Raw genomic sequence first — 23,477 nt, forward strand, 5'->3', positions numbered from 1 at the left:
TTCCCATTGTATGGTTTTTGCTTCTTTGTCCAAAATCAAGTGTCCATAGGTATGTGGATTTATTTCTGGTTCTTCAACTCTATTTCATTGATCAACCTGTCTGTTTCTGTACCAATATCATGCAGTTTTTATCACTTAAGACCCATATTCACTTGTTAATGAGTATGTACCATGCATGTCCTCTTGATTCTGGCTCACCTTATTCAGGATTATTTTAGTTCTGTCCATTTGCCTGCAAAATTTATGATTTTCTCATTTTTAGTAGCTCCTGGCCATATACCTAAAATGTTCCACCATACCACAAGGACATGTGTTCTACAATGTTCATAGCAGCTTTATTCATAATAGTCAGAAACTTGAAATAAGCCAGATGTCCCTCAACTGAAGAATGGATACAAAATTGTGGTTCACTTACACAATGGAATACTATTCATCTATTAAAATGAGAATATCATAAATTTTGCAGGCAAATGGATGGAACTAGAATCATCCTGAGTGAGGTGAGCTAGACTCAAGAGAACATGTATGGAACACACTCACTGACAAGTGATTATTGTCCATAAACAATAGAATGACTATGATACACATCACAGACCCAAAGCAGTTAAAGAAGAAGGTCTAAGAAAGGATGCTTGAATCACACCCAGAGGGGAAAACAAAATAGTCAGAAGAGGCAGTGGGAGGGAGGGATTTGGGTGGGAGATGGGGAGGGGAAGAGGAATGGTCAGGCAAGATCAGATGTGGGGAGAGACAGGAGAGAAGCCTGGAGGGCTAGGAGAGTAATTGGAGCTGGTGGAGGGGGGTCTGTAGGAAGTCCCAGAGACCTGGAAATAGGGGAGGACCTTTAAAATGATGTAATAGGATTTGCACATGAAAATAATAAAATTCATAGGACAAAATTATGTGCAAGGAACACTTTATTGGTTAACATAGCTTGTACCATTTTTGTTGAATTCTAATAATTACTTTAAAATATCCCTCTAGTGACATTGTCCAAAACATGTACTTTTAAATGAATGTTATATCTGTTCCCCTCTTTGCTCCACACAGAAAAGAAACTACTTGAAAATGTTAAAATCAACACAATTCAGCATTCTTTCTTAGCTATTTTGTGTTCAGCATCAAGATGTTTTCCAACTATAAAAGTTGGGATATAATTGCTTACCTATTGCAAGTAATTATATGTAACTAATCTATGAAATTGAATCATCTTTTATGGTTGACCAAAAACATAAGGAAAATACAAGTATAAAAAGTCCAAGATGCTTAACTCGGAGCAGATGCATATCAAACATCTAGCATGTTTAAAGTTTATCATGAAAAGAAAGAGACAATTTGACTCTTTGATGGACATACTCTATCTTCAAGGTAATTACCAATTTTCAAAGCATTTTTGATAGATAGCTTTTATTGGGAGATAAAATTTATAAAGCAATACCGTCTTCATCATAAACTAAAACTGAATGAGGCTACCACCATCATTGGGTTTCTCAGAGCCTGTGCTCATTTCCATGGCTGAGAAGGTCTGGGCTGATCCATGGGTACTAGGGAAACCTGAAACAACTCACCTAGCCGGACTGAAAAGGAATTACTTAGCTTTGGTTTCTAAAATTATATTGATATTTTCCATCCATGTTCCCTTGGAACTCTAAAATGAACATCTGTTGATGACTTAATCATTTATGAGGTAAGCTTGACAGACTGGCATTCAATGTAAATAATGAAGTAATTTATGATTAGTAGTAACCAGAAAAATTTAAATAGTTTTTATCTTGCTTTAAAAGTGTCTTCTTAGTAAAGCTTGTGAATTTTATTGCTGTAAATAAGGCTGGAAGTGTTCATTTCTGATACACATCTTTCCACTACAGCATGTTGGGACACCTTGATCTCAGTTAATCTTCAGTACTCTGTACATACTATTCTGAAACACTGTGGTAAAGTATGGCCGAGAATCCTTGAGCAGGATACTGCAGAGGGGAGGGTTAGCTGCATTGGATGGGTCTTCCACATCCCATATTTCAAGCATGCTGCAACCAGGTCTGAAAAACAAAGCATATAGATAAATAGTCATATTAAATAAAATCACATGTTCACATTACGAAAGAGCTCCAAAATTTCCAGAGGCTAATTAATTTAACTACTGAAACATTTAAAACCATAACTCAAGAAACCATTAAGTCCAACACCTAGAATAAGATGAACTGAAGCATGATACATCTCTAGCCCCAGTCAACACGTGCAAAATGTAAAATGTGGAGTCAGAAATACACATCTGAGAAAGTTTACCCCCAACTGAAACACAACTATGCTGGCTAATCACTATTCTCATCTAGTCATAAGACACATTTGTGGTTGGATGAAATAAGTTAAAGAAGAGCTAATTAAATTCCTTTGAAGATCCATACTTTTTTAAACGTGAAGTGCCCTGATTTAGTAGACAAATATATATCCAAGGCAGAGAAAGGAGACTCAAGTTGTTCTTTTTAGCTTCTCCTTTTTCAGGGTGTCTATAAGAATACGCTAAGTGGTGTAATATGTCTTGATAAAGAATAACCCTACAGAAAATTTTAATGTTTTTTTTGAAGTATAACATAAAAAGTTTCTACATTACCTATGTAAAGTTTAACTATATGTAAAGAGCACCACTACTAATTTAGAGACATTCCTACCACTTATCATGTCCACTCTGTGGTCAAACTTCTTCCCAAAACATGGCCCAGGCACTCTCTGGACCCCTTTGTGCACAGCAGCATTTACAATTCCATGCAAATATATTGTCTAAGATTTTCTTAATTATATTTTTTCTATATTTACATTTCAAATGTTATCCCATTTCCTCATTTCCCTTCCGAAAACCCCAAATCCCTTCCCTGCTCCCTCTGCTCACCAACCCACCTACTCCCTATCCCTGGCCCTGGCTTCAGTGCAATAGCTGGATATAAAATTAGCTCAAACAAATCAGTGGCCTTTCTCTACACAAAGGATAAACAGGCTGAGAAAGAAATTAGGGAAACCACACCCTTCACAATAGTCACAAATAATAAAAAAATACCTTGGTGTGACTCTAACTAAGGAAGTGAAAGGTCTGTATGACAAGAACTTCAAGTCTCTGAAGAAAGAAATTGAAGAAGATCTCAGAAAATGAAATTGAAGAAGATCCCCCATGCTCATAGATTGGCAGGATTAATATAATAAAAATGGCTATCCTGACGAAAGCAATCTACAGATTCAATGCAATCCCCATCAAAATTCCAACTCAATTCTTCACTGAGTTAGAAAGGGCAATTTGCAAATTCATATGGAATAATGAAAAAACCTAGGATAGCAAAAAGTATTCTCAACAATAAAAGAACCTCTGGGGGAATCACCATGCCTGACCTCAAGCTGTCCTACAGAGCAATTGTGAGGAAAACTTCATGGTACTGATACAATGACAGACAAGTAAATCAATGAAATAGAATTGAAGACCCAGAAATGACCCACACACCTATGGTCACTTGATCTTTGACAGGGGAGCTAAAACTATCCAGTGGGAAAAAGACAGTATTTTCAACAAATGGTGCTGGCACAACTGGTGGTTATCTTGTAGAAGAATTCGAATTGATCCATTCTTATCTCCCTGTACAAAGCTCAAGTCTAAGTGGATCAAGGAACTCCATATAACACCAGAGACACTGAAATTTATAGAGGACAAAGTGAGGAAAAAAACCCTCAAACATAAGGTCACAGGGGAAAAATTCCTAAACAGAACAGCAATGGCTTGTGCTGTAAGATCAAGTATGGACAAATGGGACCTCATAAAATTTCAAAGCTTCTGTAGGGCAAAAGATACTGTCAATAAGACAAAAAGGCCACCAACAGATTGGGAAAGGATCTTTACCAATCCTAAATCTGATAGGGGACTAATATTCAATTAATACAAAGAGCTAAGAAGCTAACTCCAGAAATTCAAATAACCCTATTAAAAATGGGGTACAGAGCTAAACAAAGAATTCTCAACTGAGGAATACCGAAGGGCTGAGAAGCACTTGAAAAAAATGTTCAACATCCTTAATCATCAGGGAAATGCAAATCAAAACAACCTTGAGATTCTACTTCACACCAGTCAGAATGGCTAAGATCAAAAATTCAGGTGACAGCAGATGCTGGTGAGGATGTAGAGAAAGAGGAACACTCCTCCATTGTTGGTGGGATTGCAAGCTGGTACAACCACTCTGGAAATCAGTCTGGCGGTTCCTCAGAAAACTGGACATCGTACTACTGGAAGATCCATCAATTCCTCTCCTGGGCATATACCCAGAAGATGTTCCAACTGGTAATAAGGACACATGCTCCACTATGTTCATAGCAGCCTTATTTATAATAGCCAGAAGCTGGAAAGAACCTAGATGTCCCTCAACAGAGGAATGGATACAGAAAATGTGGTACATTTACACAATGGAGTACTACTCAGAAATTAAAAACAATGAATTTATGAAATTCATAGGCAAATGGATGTATCTGGAGAATATCATCCTGAGTGAGGTAACCCAGTCACAAAAGAACACACATGGTATGCACTCACTGATAAGCGGATATTATCCCAGAAACTTAGAATAGCCGAGATACAATTTCCAAAACACATGAAACTCAAGAAGAAGGAAACCCAAGTGTGAATACTTCATTCCTTCTTAGAATGGGGAACAAAATACCCATGGAAGGAGTTACAGAGACAAAGTTCAGAGCTGAGATGGAAGGAAGGACCATTCAGGGACTACCCCACCCGGGGATCCATCCCATATACAACCACCAAACCCAGACACTATTGCATATGTCAGAAAGATTTTGCTGACAGGACCCTGACATAGCTCTCTCTCTTGTGAGTCTATGCCAATGCCTGGCAAACACAGAAGTGGATGCTCACAGTCATCTATTGGATGGAACACAGGGCCCCTAATGAAGGAGCTAGAGAAAGTACGCAAGGATCTAAGGGGGCCTGCAGCTCTTTAGGAGTAACAACAATATGAACAACCAGTACCCCCCCAGAACTGTGTCTTTAGTTGCATATGTAGCAGAGGATGGCCTAGTCGGCCATCAGTGGGATGAGAGACCCTTGGTTTTGCAAACATCTTATGCTCCAGTACAGGGGAATGCCAAGGCCAGGAAGAAAGAGTGGGTGGATTGGGGAGCAGGGCCAGGGGAGAGTATAGGTGGCTTTGGGGATAGCATTTGAAACGTAAATGAAGAAAATATGTAATAAAAAAATTCACCTGTTAGTAAATATTTTAACTATTTCTCAGTTGAGACTATAAAACAAAGCTGGTATGAATAACTGCATGCAATTTTAAGTATAGATGAATGCTTTATTTTTTTAAGCTCTACTTTATGCGAGAGAGAGAGAGAGAGAGAGAGAGAGAGAGAGAGAGAGAGAGAGAGAGAGAGAGAGTGATATGTGTGTTCTTGTGCCCATGGAGGCCTGAGGAGGACATTATATCCCTTGAAACTGGAGTTACAGGTGAATGTTAACTGCCTGACCTAGGGGCTGAGAACCAAATTCAGGTCCGTTCAAGAGCAGCAAATGCTCTTATTTCCTGAGCCATTTCTTCAGCTTCAATAAATCCCATCTTTAATTTTAATCAAATATACAGAGTAGATGTCAGGTTTCTTAAGAAGCTGTAAAACTCTGCCATTACATGGTTTGTACATTTTATTCCCACAGCTGATATTAAGAGTAGTAGGTCTGCCTTCATTTCAGCAACACTTGGGACAGTCAGTTCTTGTTCACTTTCAAGGTTGAGTTAGGTGATTTAAGGGCATTTCCTTGTGAGTTTGATGTACATTTTGCAAATGTAACATAAAGCATCTCTATATATAATTCTTTACCATTCATGTATTTCCTTTTATAGCATCCAAGTGTTTTGTCTATTTTAGTTGAGTTGTTTTCTAATTGCATTTTAAGAGTTCTTTTTATATCTAAAGTCCTTTATTAGTCTGCAGTGATGTTTCCCACAGACTCTGATATGCTGTGTCCATTTTTATTTGGTTCAAATATTTTAGAATTTCCTTTTGTAATTTTATGTCTGATCTTTAATTGCATTATCTATAGTGCAATTGTTTAGATATTATCCAGGTAGCTTTCTTGTTATTCATTAATTGTAATTTAATTCCAGCCTGTTAAGGAATATAATTCCAATCATTTAAACACACTCACACACATTCAGATTTGTAATCTATCTCCTTGTCTGTGTTGTATTAGGCTTGGAGAAGAATTGTGTGTGTGTCTATTAATTTTTATCAAAATATCAGATTTCTTTGTACATTTCAATTGGATAGGTTGTTTTTGTTTGATGTTGTATGTTCATTTTTATTTGGTTCAAACATTTAGAATCCCTTATGATAAGTCTGCCTGCAGGAGGCCACTTAGACCCTCTACTGACCTGAACACTGTCAGGTGACCCTCTCGTACAGATAGAGTTTTGCTGACTATAGAATTCATGACTTCTTTATTCATGACTTTGCTTATTCGTGCACTGGTTAATTTGGTCTTTCTCTTGAGAAGTTGGGTGCCCTTCACGGTATGCTTGCTTTCTTCCTCTCTTCAAGGCATCCTCACCTGATCTTTCTGATTGGCTGCATGTGCCTTGCCCTGGTTTTCGCAGGGTTTGCCCTTTATAGACTTGTTGAACTTTGGAGAAGATTTCTCAGTTAGTGACTTTCTCCAACCTCAGAGACTTAGACAGTTCTTGGCGTGTTGTTTTCTATTACTTCTCTCCTTCTTTCCTGTGTTATATTGAGGTCCCATCTCTGTCTCAGCCATGGCCTTCATGGGCAGTCACTTAATTATACCATCCAGATCTCTGCAACTTTTTCTTAGTAAATAATTTACATAAATCCTGCTTGTGTTAGTCACTTTTTCTTGATCTACTTCAAATTCACTGATTTTTTTTTCTTGTATCAAATCAGATTTGCTGTTTAGAACTTTTTTTGAATGTTGCACCTGAACTCTAGAGTTTATCTCTAGAGCTCACCTCTAGAGCTCCGAATGCAGTTGGTATTGCTGCACAGAGATGGTGTATCTTTCCTCTGACTCACGCCAGGTTCTACTTTTTGTGTTTCTAGAACAGAAGCCAGGACCCTGCACATGCCAGGTGTGTGCCAATCCTTGGAACTCTGTGGCTAGCCCTGTTCTTTTGATTAATTCTTTGAATATGGACTCTCTCTATCAGTGGTTCTCAGCCTTCCTAATGCTGCAACCCTTGAATACAGTTCCTTGTGCTGTGGTAACCTCCAAATAAAATCATTTTGTTGCTACTTCATAACTATAATTTTCTAGTTATGAGTTATAATGTAAATATCTGATATGTGTTCCCTGTGAAGGGGTTGTTTGATGCCCAAAGGTGTCACCACCTACACATTGAGAACCACTGCTCTAGAAAGAAGACATTATTTTGTTTTAATTTTGGAAATACAAATCTCAAAATATTTATCATGTTTTTATTTACATAATCTTTAGTTATGAGAAATTTGAAGCCTTATATTCAGTATAACTGATTAACAGTAACAGATAACTACAATTCACTTATACTTTAGACATCTAATATAAACATGGCAAACATTGGAACAATTATGGAACATGCATTCATAATAGATATTTTAACCTGACTTAAGTATTTCATGATAAATGCCTGTGACAAAGCAATACCTTACTTCCTTAGTCTTTATATAGTTTATGCTTCCAGAGAAAAGTAAATTCAAAAGGTCATATGAAAATTAAGATATTAAGATATGCTTTAATGGTATTATGAGAAGATAGTAAAATTTAACTTCTCTAACTTGCAATGGTCATAGGTTAGTGGGATATATCCAAAATACTAGGCCTTATTTTGCAGCCCTGTGTCAGTACAGAATGAAGGCATTTGGAGCTTTACAATATACTGTATTATACATACTATTATCGATACTCACTTTGTTCTCACAACACACCATGCCTCTTCTAGAACATAATAATTCACATGTAATTTCAACAGATTATTTCTCACTTCTACTGCAGATTTTCGACTATATGCAGAATAAACTATTTTTGTCCGAGCCCTTTAAATGTAAACAACAACAATTACAAACTTATTTTAAGATAAATAATAGATTAAAGAAGATTTCCTAGCAAATTGAGACCCTAACCCTCAATGGATATTGCCACAAATTCTGCAATTGCTTTGAGAGATTAATTTTCATGTGTCTATTTCTATTTTCAACATATGAATTCTACAGCAGTTTGAAGCCTGATATATCTAAGACAAATATATAGATAATTTGTACTAGATGGCCAGATGATAATTCACTTCATACAGTCCACATAAAAAAAATCTGTTATGTAGAAGATATATATGTCTATATATGTCATGTAGAAGCTGAGGCATGTGACAATATAAATCTTGGTAGATAATTTCCTCTGTAGAAACTAAAATCAGACAAACTGATGTGGAATACTGCCAAGGGAATATTTAGCAGTGAGCATCCAGGATAAGTCCATGGGTAGGAAAAGTAGCATAGAAAAATTTGAAATGCCAGGATGGCCAATCAAATGTAGCACACTAGAAGGTAAATTGGAGTTTTTACAAAATCCTGAATGAACTAAATGTTGTCTGGGATGTTTTTTTTTAATTTTTAATATTTTTATTACATATTTTCCTCAATTACATTTCCGATGCTATCCCAAAAGTCCCCCATAGCGCCCCCTACTTCCCTACCCACCCATTCCCATTCTTTTGGCCCTGGCATTCCCCTATATTGGGGCATATAAAGTTTGCAAGTCCAATGGGCCTCTCTTTCCATTGATGGCCGACTAGGCCATCTTTCGATACATATGCAGCTAGAGACAAGAGCTCCGGGGTTCTGGTTAGTACATCATGTTGTTCCAACAATAGGGTTGCAGATCCCTTTAGCTCCTTGGGTACTTTCTCTAGCTTCTCCATTGGGAGCCCTGTGATACATCCAATAGCTGACTGTGAACATCCACTCCTGTGTTTGCTAGGCCCCGGCATCGTCTCACAAGAGACAGCTATATTTGGGTCCTTTCAGCAAAATCTTGCTAGTGTATGCAATGGTGTCAGCGTTTAGAAGCTGATTATGGGATGGATCCCTGGATACGGCAGTCTCTAAATGGTCCATCCTTTCATCACAGCTACGAACTTTGTCTCTGAACTCCTTCCCTGGGTGTTTTGTTCCCAATTCTAAGAAGGGGCACAGTGTCCACACTTTGGTCTTCATTCTTCTTGAGTTTCATGCGTTTAGCAAATTGTATCTTATATCTTGGGTATCCTAAGTTTTGGGCTAATATCCGCTTATCAGTGAATACATATTGTGTGAGTTCTTTTGTGATTGTGTTACTTCACTCAAGATGATGCCCTCCAGGTCCATCCATTTGGCTAGGAATTTCATAAATTCATTCTTTTTAATAGCTGAGTAGTACTCCATTGTGTAAATGTACCATAATTTCTGTATCCATTCCTCTGTTGAGGGACATCTGGGTTCTTTCCAGCTTCTGGCTATTATAAATAGGGCTGCTATGAACATAGTGGAGCATGTGTCCTTTTTACCAGTTGGGACATCTTCTGGATATATGCCCAGGAGAGGTATTGCTGGATCCTCCGGTAGTACTATGTCCAATTTTCTGAGGAACCGCCAGACTGATTTCCAGAGTGGTTGTACAAGCTTGCAATCCCACCAACAATGGAGGAGTGTTCCTCTTTCTCCACATCCTCGCCAGCATCTGCTGTCACCTGAATTTTTGATCTTAGCCATTCTGACTGGTGTGAGGTGGAATCTCAGGGTTGTTTTGATTTGCATTTCCCTGATGATTAAGGATGTTGAACATTTTTTCAGGTGCTTCTCTGCCATTCGGTATTCCTCAGGTGAGAATTCTTTGTTCAGTTCTGAGCCCCACTTTTTAATGGGGTTATTTGACTTTCTGGAGTCCACCTTCTTGAGTTCTTTATATATATTGGATATTAGTCCCTTATCTGACTTAGGATAGGTGAAGATCCTTTCCCAATCTGTTGGTGGTTTTTTTGTCTTATTGATGGTGTCTTTAGCCTTGCAGAAGCTTTGTAGTTTCATGAGGTCCCACTTGTCAATTCTCGATCTTACAGCACAAGCCATTACTGTTCTATTCAGGAATTTTTCCCCTGTGCCCATATCTTCAAGGCTTTTCCCCACTTTCTCCTCTATAAGTTTCAGTGTCTCTGGTTTTATGTGAAGTTCCTTGATCCACTTAGACTTGACCTTAGTACAAGGAGATAGGAATGGATCAATTCGCATTCTTCTACATGTTAACAACCAGTTGTGCCAGCACCATTTGTTGAAAATGCTGTCTTTCTTCCACTGGATGTTTTTAGCTCCCTTGTCGAAGATCAAGTGACCGTAGGTGTGTGGGTTCATTTCTGGGTCTTCAATTCTATTCCATTGGTCTATTTGTCTGTCACTATACCAGTACCATGCAGTTTTTATCACAATTGCTCTGTAGTAGAGCTTTAGGTCCGGCATGGTGATTCCACCAGAGGTTCTTTTATCCTTGAGAAGAGTTTTTGCTATCCTAGGTTTTTTGTTATTCCAGATGAATTTGCAGATTGCACTTTCTAATTCGTTGAAGAATTGATTTGGAATTTTGATGGGGATTGCATTGAATCTGTAGATTGCTTTTGGCAAGATAGCCATTTTTACAATGTTGATCCTGCCAATCCATGAGCATGGGAGATCTTTCCATCTTCTGAGATCTTCTATAATTTCTTTCTTCAGAGACTTGAAGTTTTTATTATACAGATCTTTCACTTCCTTACTTAGAGTCACGCCAAGATATTTTATATTATTTGTGACTATTGAGAAGGGTGTTGTTTCCCTAATTTCTTTCTCAGCCTGTTTATTCTTTGTGTAGAGAAAGGCCATTGATTTGTTTGAGTTAATTTTATATCCAGCTACTTCACCGAAGCTGTTTATCAGGCTTAGGGGTTCTCTGGTGGAATTTTTAGGGTCACTTATATATACTATCATATCATCTGCAAAAAGTGATATTTTGACTTCATCTTTTCCAATTTGTATCCCTTTGATCTCCTTTTGTTGTCGAATTGCTCTGGCTAGGACTTCAAGTACAATGTTGAATAGGTAGAGAGAAAGTGGACAGCCTTGTCTAGTCCCTGATTTTAGAGGAATTGCTTCAAACTTCTGACCATTTACTTTGATGTTGGCTACTGGTTTGCTGTAGATTGCTTTTATCATGTTTAGGTATGGGCCTTGAATTCCTGATCTTTCCAAGACTTTTATCATGAATGGGTGTTGGATCTTGTCAAATGCTTTTTCCGCATCTAAGGAGATGACCATGTGGTTTTTGTCTTTGAGTTTGTTTATATACTGGATTACGTTGATGGATTTCCGTATATTGAACCATCCCTGCATCCCTGGGATGAAACCTACTTGGTCAGGATGGATGATTGTTTTGATGTGTTCTTGGATTCGGTTAGCAAGAGCTTTATTGAGGATTTTTGCATCAATATTCATAAGGGATATTGGTCTGAAGTTTTCTATCTTTGTTGGGTCTTTTTGTGGTTTAGGTATCAGAGTAATTGTGGCTTCATAGAATGAGTTGGGTAGAGTACCTTCTGTTTCTATTTTGTGGAATAGTTTGTGAAGAACTGGGATTAGATCTTCTTTGAAGGTCTGATAGAACTCTGCACTAAACCCATCTGGTCCTGGGCTTTTTTTAGTTGGGAGACTATTAATGACTGCTTCTATTTCTTTGGGGGATATAGGGCTGTTTAGATCATTAACCTGATCTTGATTCAACTTTGGTACCTGGTATCTGTCTAGGAACTTCTCCATTTCATCCAGGTTCTCCAGTTTTGTTGAGTATAGCCTTTGGTAGAAGGATCTGATGGTGTTTTGGATGTCTTCAGGATCTGTTGTTATGTCTCCTTTTTCATTTCTGATTTTGTTAATTAGGATGCTTTCCCTGTGCCCTCTAGTGAGTCTGGCTAAGGGTTTAATCTATCTTGTTGATTTTCTCAAAGAACCAGCTCCTTGATTGGTTGATTCTTTGAATAGTTCTTCTTGTTTCCACTTGGTTGATTTCGCCCCTGAGTTTGATTATTTCCTGCCGTCTACTCCTCTTGGGTGAATTTGCTTCCTTTTGTTCTAGTGCTTTTAGGTATGTTGTCAAGCTGCTAATGTGTGCTCTCTCTAGTTACCTTTTGGAGGCACTCAGAGCTATGAGTTTTCCTCTTAGAAATGCTTTCATTGCGACCCATAAGTTTGGGTATGTTGTGGCTTCATTTTCATTGATCTCTAAAAAGTCCTTAATTTCTTTCTTTATTCCTTCCTTGACCAAGGTATCATTGAGAAGAGTGTTTCCACGTGAAGGTTGGCTTTCTATTATTTATTTTGTTATTGAAGATCAGCCTTAGTCCATGGTGATCTGATAGGATGCATGGGACAATTTCAATATTTTTGTATCTGTTGAGGCCTGTTTTGTGACCAATTATGTGGTCAATTTTGGAGAAGGTACCATGAGGTGCTGAGAAGAAGGTATATCCTTTTGTTTTAGGATAGAATGTTCTGTAGATATCTGCCAGATCCATTTGATTCATAATTTCTCTTAGTTTCTCTGTGTCCCTGTTTAGTTTCTGTTTCCATGATCTGTCCATTGGTGAAAGTGGTGTGTTGAAGTCTCCCACTATTATTGTATGAGGTGCAATGTGTGCTTTGAGATTTACTAAAGTTTCTTTAATGAATGTGGCTGCCTTTGTATTTGGAGCATAGATATTCAGGATTGATAGTTCCTCTTGGAGGATATTACCTTTGATGAGTATGAAGTGTCCCTCCCTGTCTTTTTTAATGACTTTGGGTTGGAAGTCAATCTTATCAGATATTAGAATGGCTACTCCAGCTTGTTTCTTCATACCATTTGCTTGGAGAATTGTTTTCCAGCCTTTCATTCTGAGGTAGTGTCTATCTTTTTCTCTGAGATGAGTTTCCTGTAAGCAGCAAAATGTTGGGTCTTGTTTGTGTAGCCAGTTTGTTAGTCTATGTCTTTTTATCGGGGAGTTGAGTCCATTGATATTAAGAGATATTAAGGAAAAGTAATTGTTGTTTCCTGTTATTTTTGTTGTTAAAGTTGGCATTTTGTTCTTGTGGCTGTCTTCTTTTAGGTTTGTTGAGGGATTACCTTCTTGTTGTTTCTAAGGCGTGGTTCCTGTCCTTGTATTGGTTTTTTTCTGTTATTATCCTTTGAAGGGCTGGATTCGTGGAGAGATAATGTGTGAATTTGGTTTTGTAGTGGAATACTTTGGTTTCTCCATCTATGTTAATTGAGAGTTTGGCTGGGTATAGTAGCCTGGGCTGGAATTTGTGTTCTTTTAGTGTCTGTATAACATCCGTCCAGGATCTTCTGGCTTTCATAGTCTCTGGTGAAAAATCTGGTGTAATTCTGATAGGCTTGCCTTTATATGTTACTTGGCCTTTTTCTCTTACTGCTTTTAGTATTCTATCTTTATTTAGAGCATTTGTTGTTCTGATTATTATGTGTCGGGAGGTATTTCTTTTCTGGTCCAGTCTATTTGGAGTTCTGTAGGCTTCTTGTATGTTCATGGGCATCTCTTTCTTTAGATTTGGGAAGTTTTCTTCTATAATTTTGTTGAAGATGTTTGCTGGTCCTTTGAGTTGAAAATCTTCATTCTCATCCACTCCTATTATCCGTAGGTTTGGTCTTCTCATTGTGTCCTGTATTTCTTGGATGTTTTGAGTTAGGATCTTTTTGCATTTTACATTTTCCTTGATTGTTGTGCTGATGTTCTCTATGGAATCTTCTGCACCTGAGATTCTCTCTTCCATCTCTTGTATTCTGTTGCTGATGCTGGTATTTATGGTTCCAGATTTCTTTCCTAGGGTTTCTATCTCTAGTGTTGCCTCATTTTGGGTTTTCTTTATTGTGTCTACTTCCCTTTTTAGGTCTAGTATGGTTTTGTTCATTTCCATCATCTGTTTGGATGTGTTTTCCTGTTTTTCATTAAGGACTTCTACCTGTTTGATTATGTTATCCTGTTTTTCTTTAAGGATTTGTAACTCTTTAGCAGTGTTCTCCTGCAATTCTTTAAGGGATTTTTGTGCTTCCTCTTTACTGTCTTCTACCTGTTTACCAGTGTTCCTTTGTATTTCTTTAAGTGTGTTATTAAAGTCCTTCTTGAAGTCCTCTACCATCATCAGGAGATATGCTTTTAGATCCGTGTCTAGCTTTTCTGGTGTGTTGGGGTGCCCTGGACTGGGCGAAGTGGGAGTGCTGGGTTCTGATGATGGTGAGTGGTCTTGGTTTCTGTTAGTAAGATTATTACGTTTACCTTTCGCCATCTGGTAATCTCTGGGGTTAGTTGTTGTCGTTGTCACTGTTTGAAGATTGGAGCAGAAGCTGTGTTCCACTCACCAGCAGTCTCAAAATCCTGTGGCGGGGGTCATGGGTAGCTGGCGGGTGTCAGCCGACCCTGAGCTCTAGCTACCCTGGTACTGATCCGGCCGGATGAGGCCTGTGGCCCTACTCAGGCCGGTTTCTGCTTCCCTAACTAATGCAGTCTCAGGTCCCACGTGCAATTGGTTTGGAGCAGAAGCTGTGTTCCACTCACCAGAAGTCTTAAGATCCTGTGGCAGGTGTTGTGGGTAGCTGGCGAGTGTCAGCCGACCCTGCGCCCTAGCTACCCCGGTGCTTTTCTGACCGGAAGAGGCTTGTGGCCCTATGTAGGCTGGATTTCTCTCTCCCCAACCAGAGCAGTCTCAGGTCCCGCGTGATTGGACTGGAGCAGAAGCTGTGTTCCACTCACCAGCAGTCTCAAAATCCTGTGGCGGGGGTCGTGGGTAGCTGGAGGGTGTCAGCCGACCCTGCGCTTTAGCTACCCAGGTGCTGATCCGGCCGGATGAGGCCTGTGCCCCTACTCAGGCCGGTTTCTGCTTCCCTAACTAATGCAGTCTCAGGTCCCGTGCGCAATTGGATTGGAGCAGAAGCTGTGTTCCACTCACCAGCAGTCTCAAAATCCTGTGGCGGGGGTCGTGGGTAGCTGGCGGGTGTCACCCGACCCTGCGCTCTAGCTACCCCTGTGCTGATCCGGCCGGATGAGGCCTGTGGCCCTACTGTCTGGGATGTTTAATCACTATAACTAGACAGAAATTTTTTGGATAAATCAAAATTATTTCTTCTAGCAATGTACCAAAAATTAAGAGAAAAAGATTCTTTGAACAAAGACAGACTGATAAATCATTTTTAAATCCATATCTGCTGCACTGGGATGAAGACCCAAATTCTGGTCCCATAAACCCAAAGCCAAAACTATCAGCTCATGCCTGCAACTAGAGCAGGGGGAGCAGGAGACATGCAGACCCAAGACACTCTCTAGCCAGTCTAGCTGAATTCTATGCTAAGCAGACTTTGTCTCCAAGAATAACGTGGAGAGGCATCAGAAAATACATCCACCACTAGCTCTGGTTCATAGACATGTGCAAACACACACACAGAGGTAAACAGAAGTTTTACTCATCAAAGGAAAGGTAGAGTTTTTGCTTAATCATATAGGAAGTTCCATAATTTTAAAAAACGTTTTATAGCAAATTCCATTTTTTTATTTTTAATCTTTATGTAGGGAAATCAACTACCCATTAACCATTGTAAAGATCTGAAATATTTCTTAAATCAGGCAAAGAAACAAGAAGTTGAGAGAGAGGCTGGCAAAATGTGGTTGTGAATCAAATTTATTTAACCTCTTCTGACTTCTTCTTTAGAGTATTATGCTTTTTTGCTCTCTCTCTCTCTCTCTCTCTCTCTCTCTCTCTCTGCCTTTCTCTTCTGTCTATCTCTCTCCCTTTCCACCCCTTTCTGTATGTGTGGGGGTTGGGCGCAGTGAAGTGTGTGCATCTCTCTGTCTCACCATCACTGTATGTGTTGTCTCTCTCCTCCCTCATAGCATCTAACCCCCATACACATTAACCATTTTTTGTGAGTATATGTGTGTGTGGTTCATGTATGCGCACGTGTGTGTGTGTGTGTGTGTGTGTGTGTGTGTGTGTGTGTGTAAATGAAAATTTTCCTTTTTCTAAGGGCTAAAGTAGGGGAAATTCTATCCAATGGATGCAGGTGACTGCTCACCTCAAATCTGCGTCCTCATAGTGTGGGTGGTTCACAATTGGACGCAGTGTAGACAGCTTGATGCTTGCCATTGTAGGCATGGCACCTGCAAAGACGGCATCTGGGAAACATGATAACATTCCTTAACAAAACATTTCCAAGAAAATAAAAAGTTCAATGTGCCCCTAAAATCTCAATTCAAGTTAAGAAAAAAATTAAAGATCTTGCATAATGGCCCCTGAGGTAGATATCTTATTTATTCAATATGTATCCTTTGTCTTCGGGAATATTTAAACTTTGCTTCCCTGGTGCTAGGAGCTATGCACATACTTTTAATTTTCATTTTACATTTAATTACTTATTTGGTGTGTGTGTGTGTTGTGTGTAAAAGCACACCATGAAGCATACATAAAGAAAACAACTGTTGGGAATTGACTCTCCTCTACCATATGATGTCTGGGAATCTAAATCAAGTCCTCAGGTTTGTAGCAGGTGCATTCACCCACTGAACTATCTCACTGACCCCAGAGACGTGGCCTTTTTATAGGGATCCAGTGACTTGTTTTGTAGGATAACTCAATGAATTTTGTTTTTGTTTTTGTTTTTTTTCTTATTGTGTAAAAAAATAGGCTCAGAAGTATCAAAGCTAATGGAGCTGCCAGGACTACACCATTGAAACACTTACAAATTTACCTTCACTGCTCTAATACTACAGGTAGAAAACTCAGCAAAAGGAAAAGCATTCTGTCCTCCTATGAACAATGTCAAAGCCCAGCGTCATGGTACAATTTTTCAGAAGAATTTTGTTGTGTTGCTATGCTAGTGAGTTAGAGTCACATTGATTTGTTATAAGAAAATGTTGTCCTTCAGTAGGTCAGTATTTATAATTTGGGAACTGGCCAGATAGCTTTGTAGTCTATTGCAGAAGTCTCAAGATTATTTCCCTGCACTTACATGGAGGCTCGCATCTTTACTGCTTCTCCAGTTCTTCAAATCATACATTACTTGTTGTATACATTTTTGAAAGAATAAATTTGGCCATTGTTAATATTACATCAAAGTCAACTATATGGCCAAAAAGCTTAATTCTTGTCATTTTAATATACTAAATGTTTATATAATTGCTAACATTTTTTAATAAAAATTGGTCTGAAACATATAGCATTTTATTTAGATCTGACCTTAAATCTCCATAGTGACATGCCACAACTAGACACATCCACATGATTTATTACAATTATTTCATCAATAATTACAGTGAAATAACTGTTTTTTCGAAATATAATTAAGCACTCTAAATACTACTTCCTGAAAACATGTCAATCAATAGTAAGGGCATAGAACAGTACAGAGAGTCAACTTTATCTTTCAGTGATGGAGAGGCATGATGTAAGTTCTAGCATCATGACAGTGTCATGGCAACTCAAAACTGAGGTATAATACCTACCGAAAGTGTATTTCTTCCAAATGACTGGCAAATAATGTAATTAAAAGGAAAACTACTGCAAGTCAGAATTGCACACACACACACACACACACACACACACACACTTGCCTCTCACATGAACACACACAAATAGATATAGATATAGATAGATATATATGTATGTATATATATGTACATACACATATATATGCACAGATGGAATTCTTAGCTGTATGTGACAAAGAAATTTATGCATATATATTATATTATATATGCATAACCGCTCACCTGGCCTGGTGCTGTGTTTGATCCAATGTATGAGCTCTTCCTGAGGCAAGTTAGTAAATTCTCCCATTATGCTCCATTGGTTATGGAGATTTGCACAACCTTGTATTGACATCAGTGTCAGAATGCCGAAGACAACATTCTCAAAATGAATTCTGCAAAAAAGCCAGCCAAAGAGCTGAAATAAAAAGACCATTTATTTATATTTCTTATATGAAGAGTACTATTGGATCAAAATTACATTCTCACCTTCCTGCTGAAACCAAAGTGGGTAATTATATCTCTGTACACAGGCACATGGAATGTCTGTCTGCTGCTTGCAAACAGCCAACATTCTGGAGTTACTAGACCTGTTACAAACAAGTTTTCTGTGTTTTCGAAAGAATTGGGTGTCTTTCCAGTACTGACTTGCAGCCAGACAGTAGAATTAGTGAACTGCAACTTGAAATATGCTAAACATTTGGCTGATTTTTATGATGGCTTGAATAACCAGAGAAAATCCACTAGCATTTGACATGCATGTTCCTCTCAGAAAAATGGCTGCTAAACTGTCAGACCACAATAAGGTGCTTTTAGATCTACTGAGTGTCTGTCTAGTTTACATAGTTATCTAGCTAGCTTAGGTATCTATTAACTATATAGTAAGGAATGCCAGAATAGAAAAAAAAATTTTAGGAATTCTTTATCCAAGCAGGACCACCACGGGCCTCTTCAGCACTGAAAAATTGCCATTTGGGAGTTTTGTGGGCCTGAAACACCTGCACAGACCTAAAGGCTAAAAGACTAATTTGTAGACATCATGATTAACAGCAGGGAGGAATACTTAATTTTTCTCTACAGAAACATCATTTTATAGTCTATCAGAATTTTTCAAAGCTACTTTCTTGCTAACCTCGAATCATCAACTGGCATTTAAAATCTTTGAACACAGCTTAAAGCACTCGCTGCTTTCAGATTTTGGATGACTTAGCAAACCACAGCAGCTCCAAGGCAGTTGCTTCAGTTGTTATAATAGCAGTCACTCAAGAATGGTGGCTTACCCTTGGTGAGCAGATCAAGGAAGCCATAATGCACATGTGGGGGGTCAGAAACAGCTTCAACCGCATGATTAAGATGGCAAGACCTGTGAATGCCAACAACTGCAAGGTGTGGAAAATCAACTGCAAGACACAAAGCAGTGACCTTTGCACTTCATCCATGTTTAAATTATCAGACAAAAATAAAATGTTTCTTATACCTGAGGGCAGAACTCTCCCAGCATAGCATTAAGCATGTTAATACATGCATCCATCCATTCAGCTGTGATTTAACAATATAATAATCTGTGAAAGGAACTGATCTGAGTGCTTCAGACAGAACCCTGAGGCCCTCACGAGGCCCACACCTTAGTGCATTTAGTTAGAAGGGGCACTGGTAGGCCCCTGTACATAAATAAGTTGCAATTGATTAGACAGTGACAAGAACAATGAGGAAGAAAATGGAGAAGAGGAACAAGCCCAGCAGCACAGATGTGTGAAAGGCCACAGTGAAGACAGTGCCTTAAGGAGGGTAACATCTAGGAAAGGTTTTGAACCAGGAGGGGAGGAAGACAAGGGGACAAAATAAAAAAAAACGTCATATACACATGTGCACTTCAGTTAAGAGATATCATAGCAGCACACAAGCCAGACAAGTTTTAAAGTGGAATTGTCTAAGGCTTCCTACTAATCCATCCTCTATCCTAGTTGAACAAATCTGAGAGTTCCGTGGGACAAAGAGTTCAAATTAAAATTTTCCTAATTGAGTTATTCATAAAACACAAACTTCCACTAGAAAAATTGCAGTGGATGTAGCAATAATCAATGCAACCAAGTGTAATGACAGCTGAACATTTATACCCTAATTTACTGATATTCAACTACATTACAGATATGTGGTATTTACATTTACCAAAAGGCAAATACTCAGCTTATACTTTAAAATGAAATGAAAATAAAACCACTGAAATACTAAAATTTTCTGTAATTCCAAACTCTCAGTATCCCAGAGAATGGTCAGTTACTTTGACTTGTACTTCTTTCTAGGACCGTATTGAAGAAATGACCAGAGCACACTGGGGAACATTTTAATAGCTCCAACAGGAAACACAGTTGATGACCAACAAAAAAGAACAAGTAACAAACACCTGACAATAAGAACTTAGCATTAAAAGATAATTAATTGAATGGAAAGAGTTTTAGGATACACACTTATGTATTAACGGAATAATAGTGTATAAAATAAATGGATAAATAAAATTTTAAAAACCATGTATTTATACATAGGGTGTAAGGAGGAAGTTAGGAAACAACCTCCTCTTTAAAAAAAGTAAATAGGTCACTTCTGATAATTCTCTTGCATTTTCTGAGATGGCTTTCAAATTCTTATTACTAGTCATTTTGAGATCACACAAGAGAAGGAAGGCCAGGCAGAAATGATTATTCCTGTCCCAAATTCAAGCTGCACTGATGCACATCAGCAGGAGGGCCACACATTCATGAACTATACTTCAAGTGGGATTTAATACATAAGTCTACCAAGAATGAGGGCTTTTACCTCTGCGTTGTCAAGAAGCTGTTTTCTGGAAGAAAATAAAAATGATCTATTTACTGAATATCCATTACAACATAATAACATAAGAGCAACATCATCTATTTTCTTCTTGGATTTTAAATTCTTGATTCTTTCTAGAATGTGTAAAGTATAAAATTTAAAGCACTATATACGCTAATAAAATTACAAAATTTCAAAGGCGCAATTCACCATCATTCTACTTATGGTATATTAAAAAGCTGATCTTTGATTAAATTACAATATGTTTTACTGATCCCTGAAGACATCTCTTTATGTATTTAAGCTATGTACTATAAATAAAGTGCTCCCAATGATTTCTGTTGGACTTTTGGCTTGTTTGAATTTTCACAATTATAAACTACATGAATATTTTATATATAACTTGCTAAATATCGCTAAGATATATAGATATTTTACTTCCTGAAAAGCAGCTCTATTTGAATACATATAGTAATGTATAGTGTTCTAAATACTGCACAGCTAGTAGACTATGAATACTATATAAATAATTTCATGTTCATGGAGTTTATAGTAATCCAATCCTCAAGTAAAGATGCCTATTCTATTTCTCTACAGAAAAGACTGCACTTTATTAAGGCTTTACAGGAAGAAACATTCTAGGAAAGACAAGATAGATTGTGACTAGTGGGAATTCACATCTGTAGGGTTTTTTTTTTAAGTGGCTATAGATGGTCTGCTGGAAGGTAGTAGACTCAAACTTCTCTGAGTACCCTGTATGTTCTTTTCTACCTATGCAGCCAGCGAGTGGAGCCATCTCTGTATCCTGAACTCTTCCAATCACAAAAGAACCCTACAGGGAGCAAAGGAATGACCTAGCATTTATAGGATTATTTTATATTCATCAGGGGCCATCCAACTTGTATGAAAAAATCTAGTAGCCAGTTTATTATATGAACAAACAAAATGCAAGTACCACAAAAGGGAATTATAGAGATAAATAAGCAAAACTCATGTCCTCCCTGGAAACATTAATTCAGTAGATATAAGACAGTGTTAAATGCAAAAGTTAATATTTTGCCTCAGAGACATTTGAGAAGACATCACTTTTACATAATTAGATGAACTGCAATGAAAAGGAGCTTCCTAAAATTCTGGGATAAATATGTTTTCCCAACTTAAAACCCATAAACTCAGGCTGACAAATAGAATGTACACAAAATGCAGGAAAACACAACCAAACAGGTGAAGGAATTGAACAAAACCATCCAGGACCTAAAAATGGAAATAGAAATAATAAAGAAATCACAAAGGGAGACAACTCTGGAGATAGAAAACCTAGGAAAGAGATCAGGAGACATAAATGCAAGCATCACAAACCAAATACAAGATATAGAAGAGAGAATCTCAGGTGTAGAAGATTCCATAGAAAACATTGACACATCAGTCAAAGAAAATGTAAAATGCAAAAAGGTCTTAATCTAAAATATCCAGGAAATGCAGCACACAATGAGAAGACCAAATCTAAGGATAATAGGTATAGAAGAGAGCAAAGATTCCCAACTCAAAGGGCCAGTAAATATCTTCAACAAAATTATAGAAGAAAACATCCCAAACCTAAAGAAAGAGATGACCATGAACATACAAGAAGCCTACAGACCCCAAATAGATTGGACCAGAAAAGAAATTCCTCCCATCACATAATAAACAAAACACCAAATGCACAAAACAAAGAAAGAATATTAAGAACAGTAAGAGAAAAAGGTCAAGTAACACATAAACGTAGACCTATCAGAATCATACCAGACTTTTCAACAGAGATTCTAAAAGTTAGATGATCCTGGGCAGATGTCATATGGACACTAAAGGCCAGCTCAGGCTACTATATGCTGCAAAGCTTTCAATTACAATAAATGGAGTAAGTAAGATATTCTATAACAAAACCAAATTTACACAATATATTTCCACAATCCAGCACTACAAAGGACAATAGATGGAAAACCCCAACACAAGGAGGGAAACTACACCCTAGAAAAAAGCAAGAAAGTAATTTTCTTTTAACTAACCCAAAAGAAGATAGCCACACAAACATAATTCCACCTCTAAAAACAAAAATAAATGGAAACAACAATCACTGGTCCTTAATATCTCTTAACATTAATGAACTCAATTCCCCAATAAAAATACATAGACTATCAGACTGGATATGAAAACAGGACTCAGCATTTTGCTGCATACAGGAAACACACCTAGGTGACAAAGACAGATATTACCACAGAGTAAAAGGCTAGAAAAAATAATTTCCCAAGCAAATGTTCCCAAGAAACAAGCTGGAGTAGCCATTCTAACACCAAATAAAATCAACTTTCAACCAAAAGTTATCAAAAAAGATGAAGACACTTCATACTCACCAAGGGAAAAATCTACCAAGAGGAACTCTCAATTCTGAACATCTGTGCTCCAAATGCAAGGGCACCCACATACATAAAAGAAACTTTACTTAGCTCAAAGCACACATTTCACCTCACACAATAATAGTGGGAGATTTCAACACCACATTCATCAATGGACAGATCATGGAAACACAAACTAAACAAAGACACAGTGAAACTAGCAGAAGTTATGAATCAAATGGATTTTTCTATAGAAAATTTCATCCTAAAATTGCATATCTTCTTCTCATCACCTTATGGTACTTTCTCCAAAATTGACCATATAAATCGGTCACAAAACAGGCCTCAACAGATACAAGAAGATTGAAATAATCCCATACATCATATCAGATCACCACAGACTAAGGCTGGTCTTCAATAACAACAAAAACAACAGAAAGCTCACATACACATGGAAGCTGAACAACTCTCTACTCAATGATAACTTGGTCAAGAAAGAAAGAAAGAAAGAGAGAGAGAGGGAGGGAGGGAGGGAGGGAGGGAGGGAGAAAAGAAAGAAAGAAAGAAAGAAAGAAAGAAAGAAAGAAAGAAAGAAAGAAAGAAAGAAAGAAAGAAAGAAAGAAGAGAAAGAAAGGAGAGAAAGAAAGGAGAGAAAGGGAGAGGAAGTGAGGGAGAGAGGGAGGAAGGAAGGAAG

The 23,477-nt window shown here is 37.9% G+C and overlaps 1 protein-coding gene across 1 annotated transcript in view; it reads right to left on the bottom strand.

The window, feature by feature from the left end:
- Positions 1 to 909: 909 nt before the first annotated feature.
- Dpy19l2 (dpy-19 like 2) overlaps positions 910 to 23,477 on the bottom strand; it is a 159,851-nt gene continuing 137,283 nt past the window's right edge. The window contains exons 17-22 of the mRNA XM_021171758.2: positions 20,415 to 20,439; positions 18,881 to 19,000; positions 17,844 to 18,018; positions 16,151 to 16,250; positions 7,945 to 8,070; positions 910 to 2,039 (exon numbers count right to left, since the gene is read on the bottom strand). Of these exons, the coding sequence (XP_021027417.1) occupies positions 1,889 to 2,039; positions 7,945 to 8,070; positions 16,151 to 16,250; positions 17,844 to 18,018; positions 18,881 to 19,000; positions 20,415 to 20,439 (697 nt within the window). The 3' untranslated portion in view covers positions 910 to 1,888. The remainder of the gene's footprint in view (positions 2,040 to 7,944; positions 8,071 to 16,150; positions 16,251 to 17,843; positions 18,019 to 18,880; positions 19,001 to 20,414; positions 20,440 to 23,477) is intronic.

Source organism: Mus caroli, unplaced genomic scaffold (genome assembly GCF_978045245.1).
Source record: "Mus caroli unplaced genomic scaffold, Mus_caroli_1 scaffold_11, whole genome shotgun sequence".
Taxonomy (NCBI): Eukaryota; Metazoa; Chordata; class Mammalia; order Rodentia; family Muridae; genus Mus; species Mus caroli.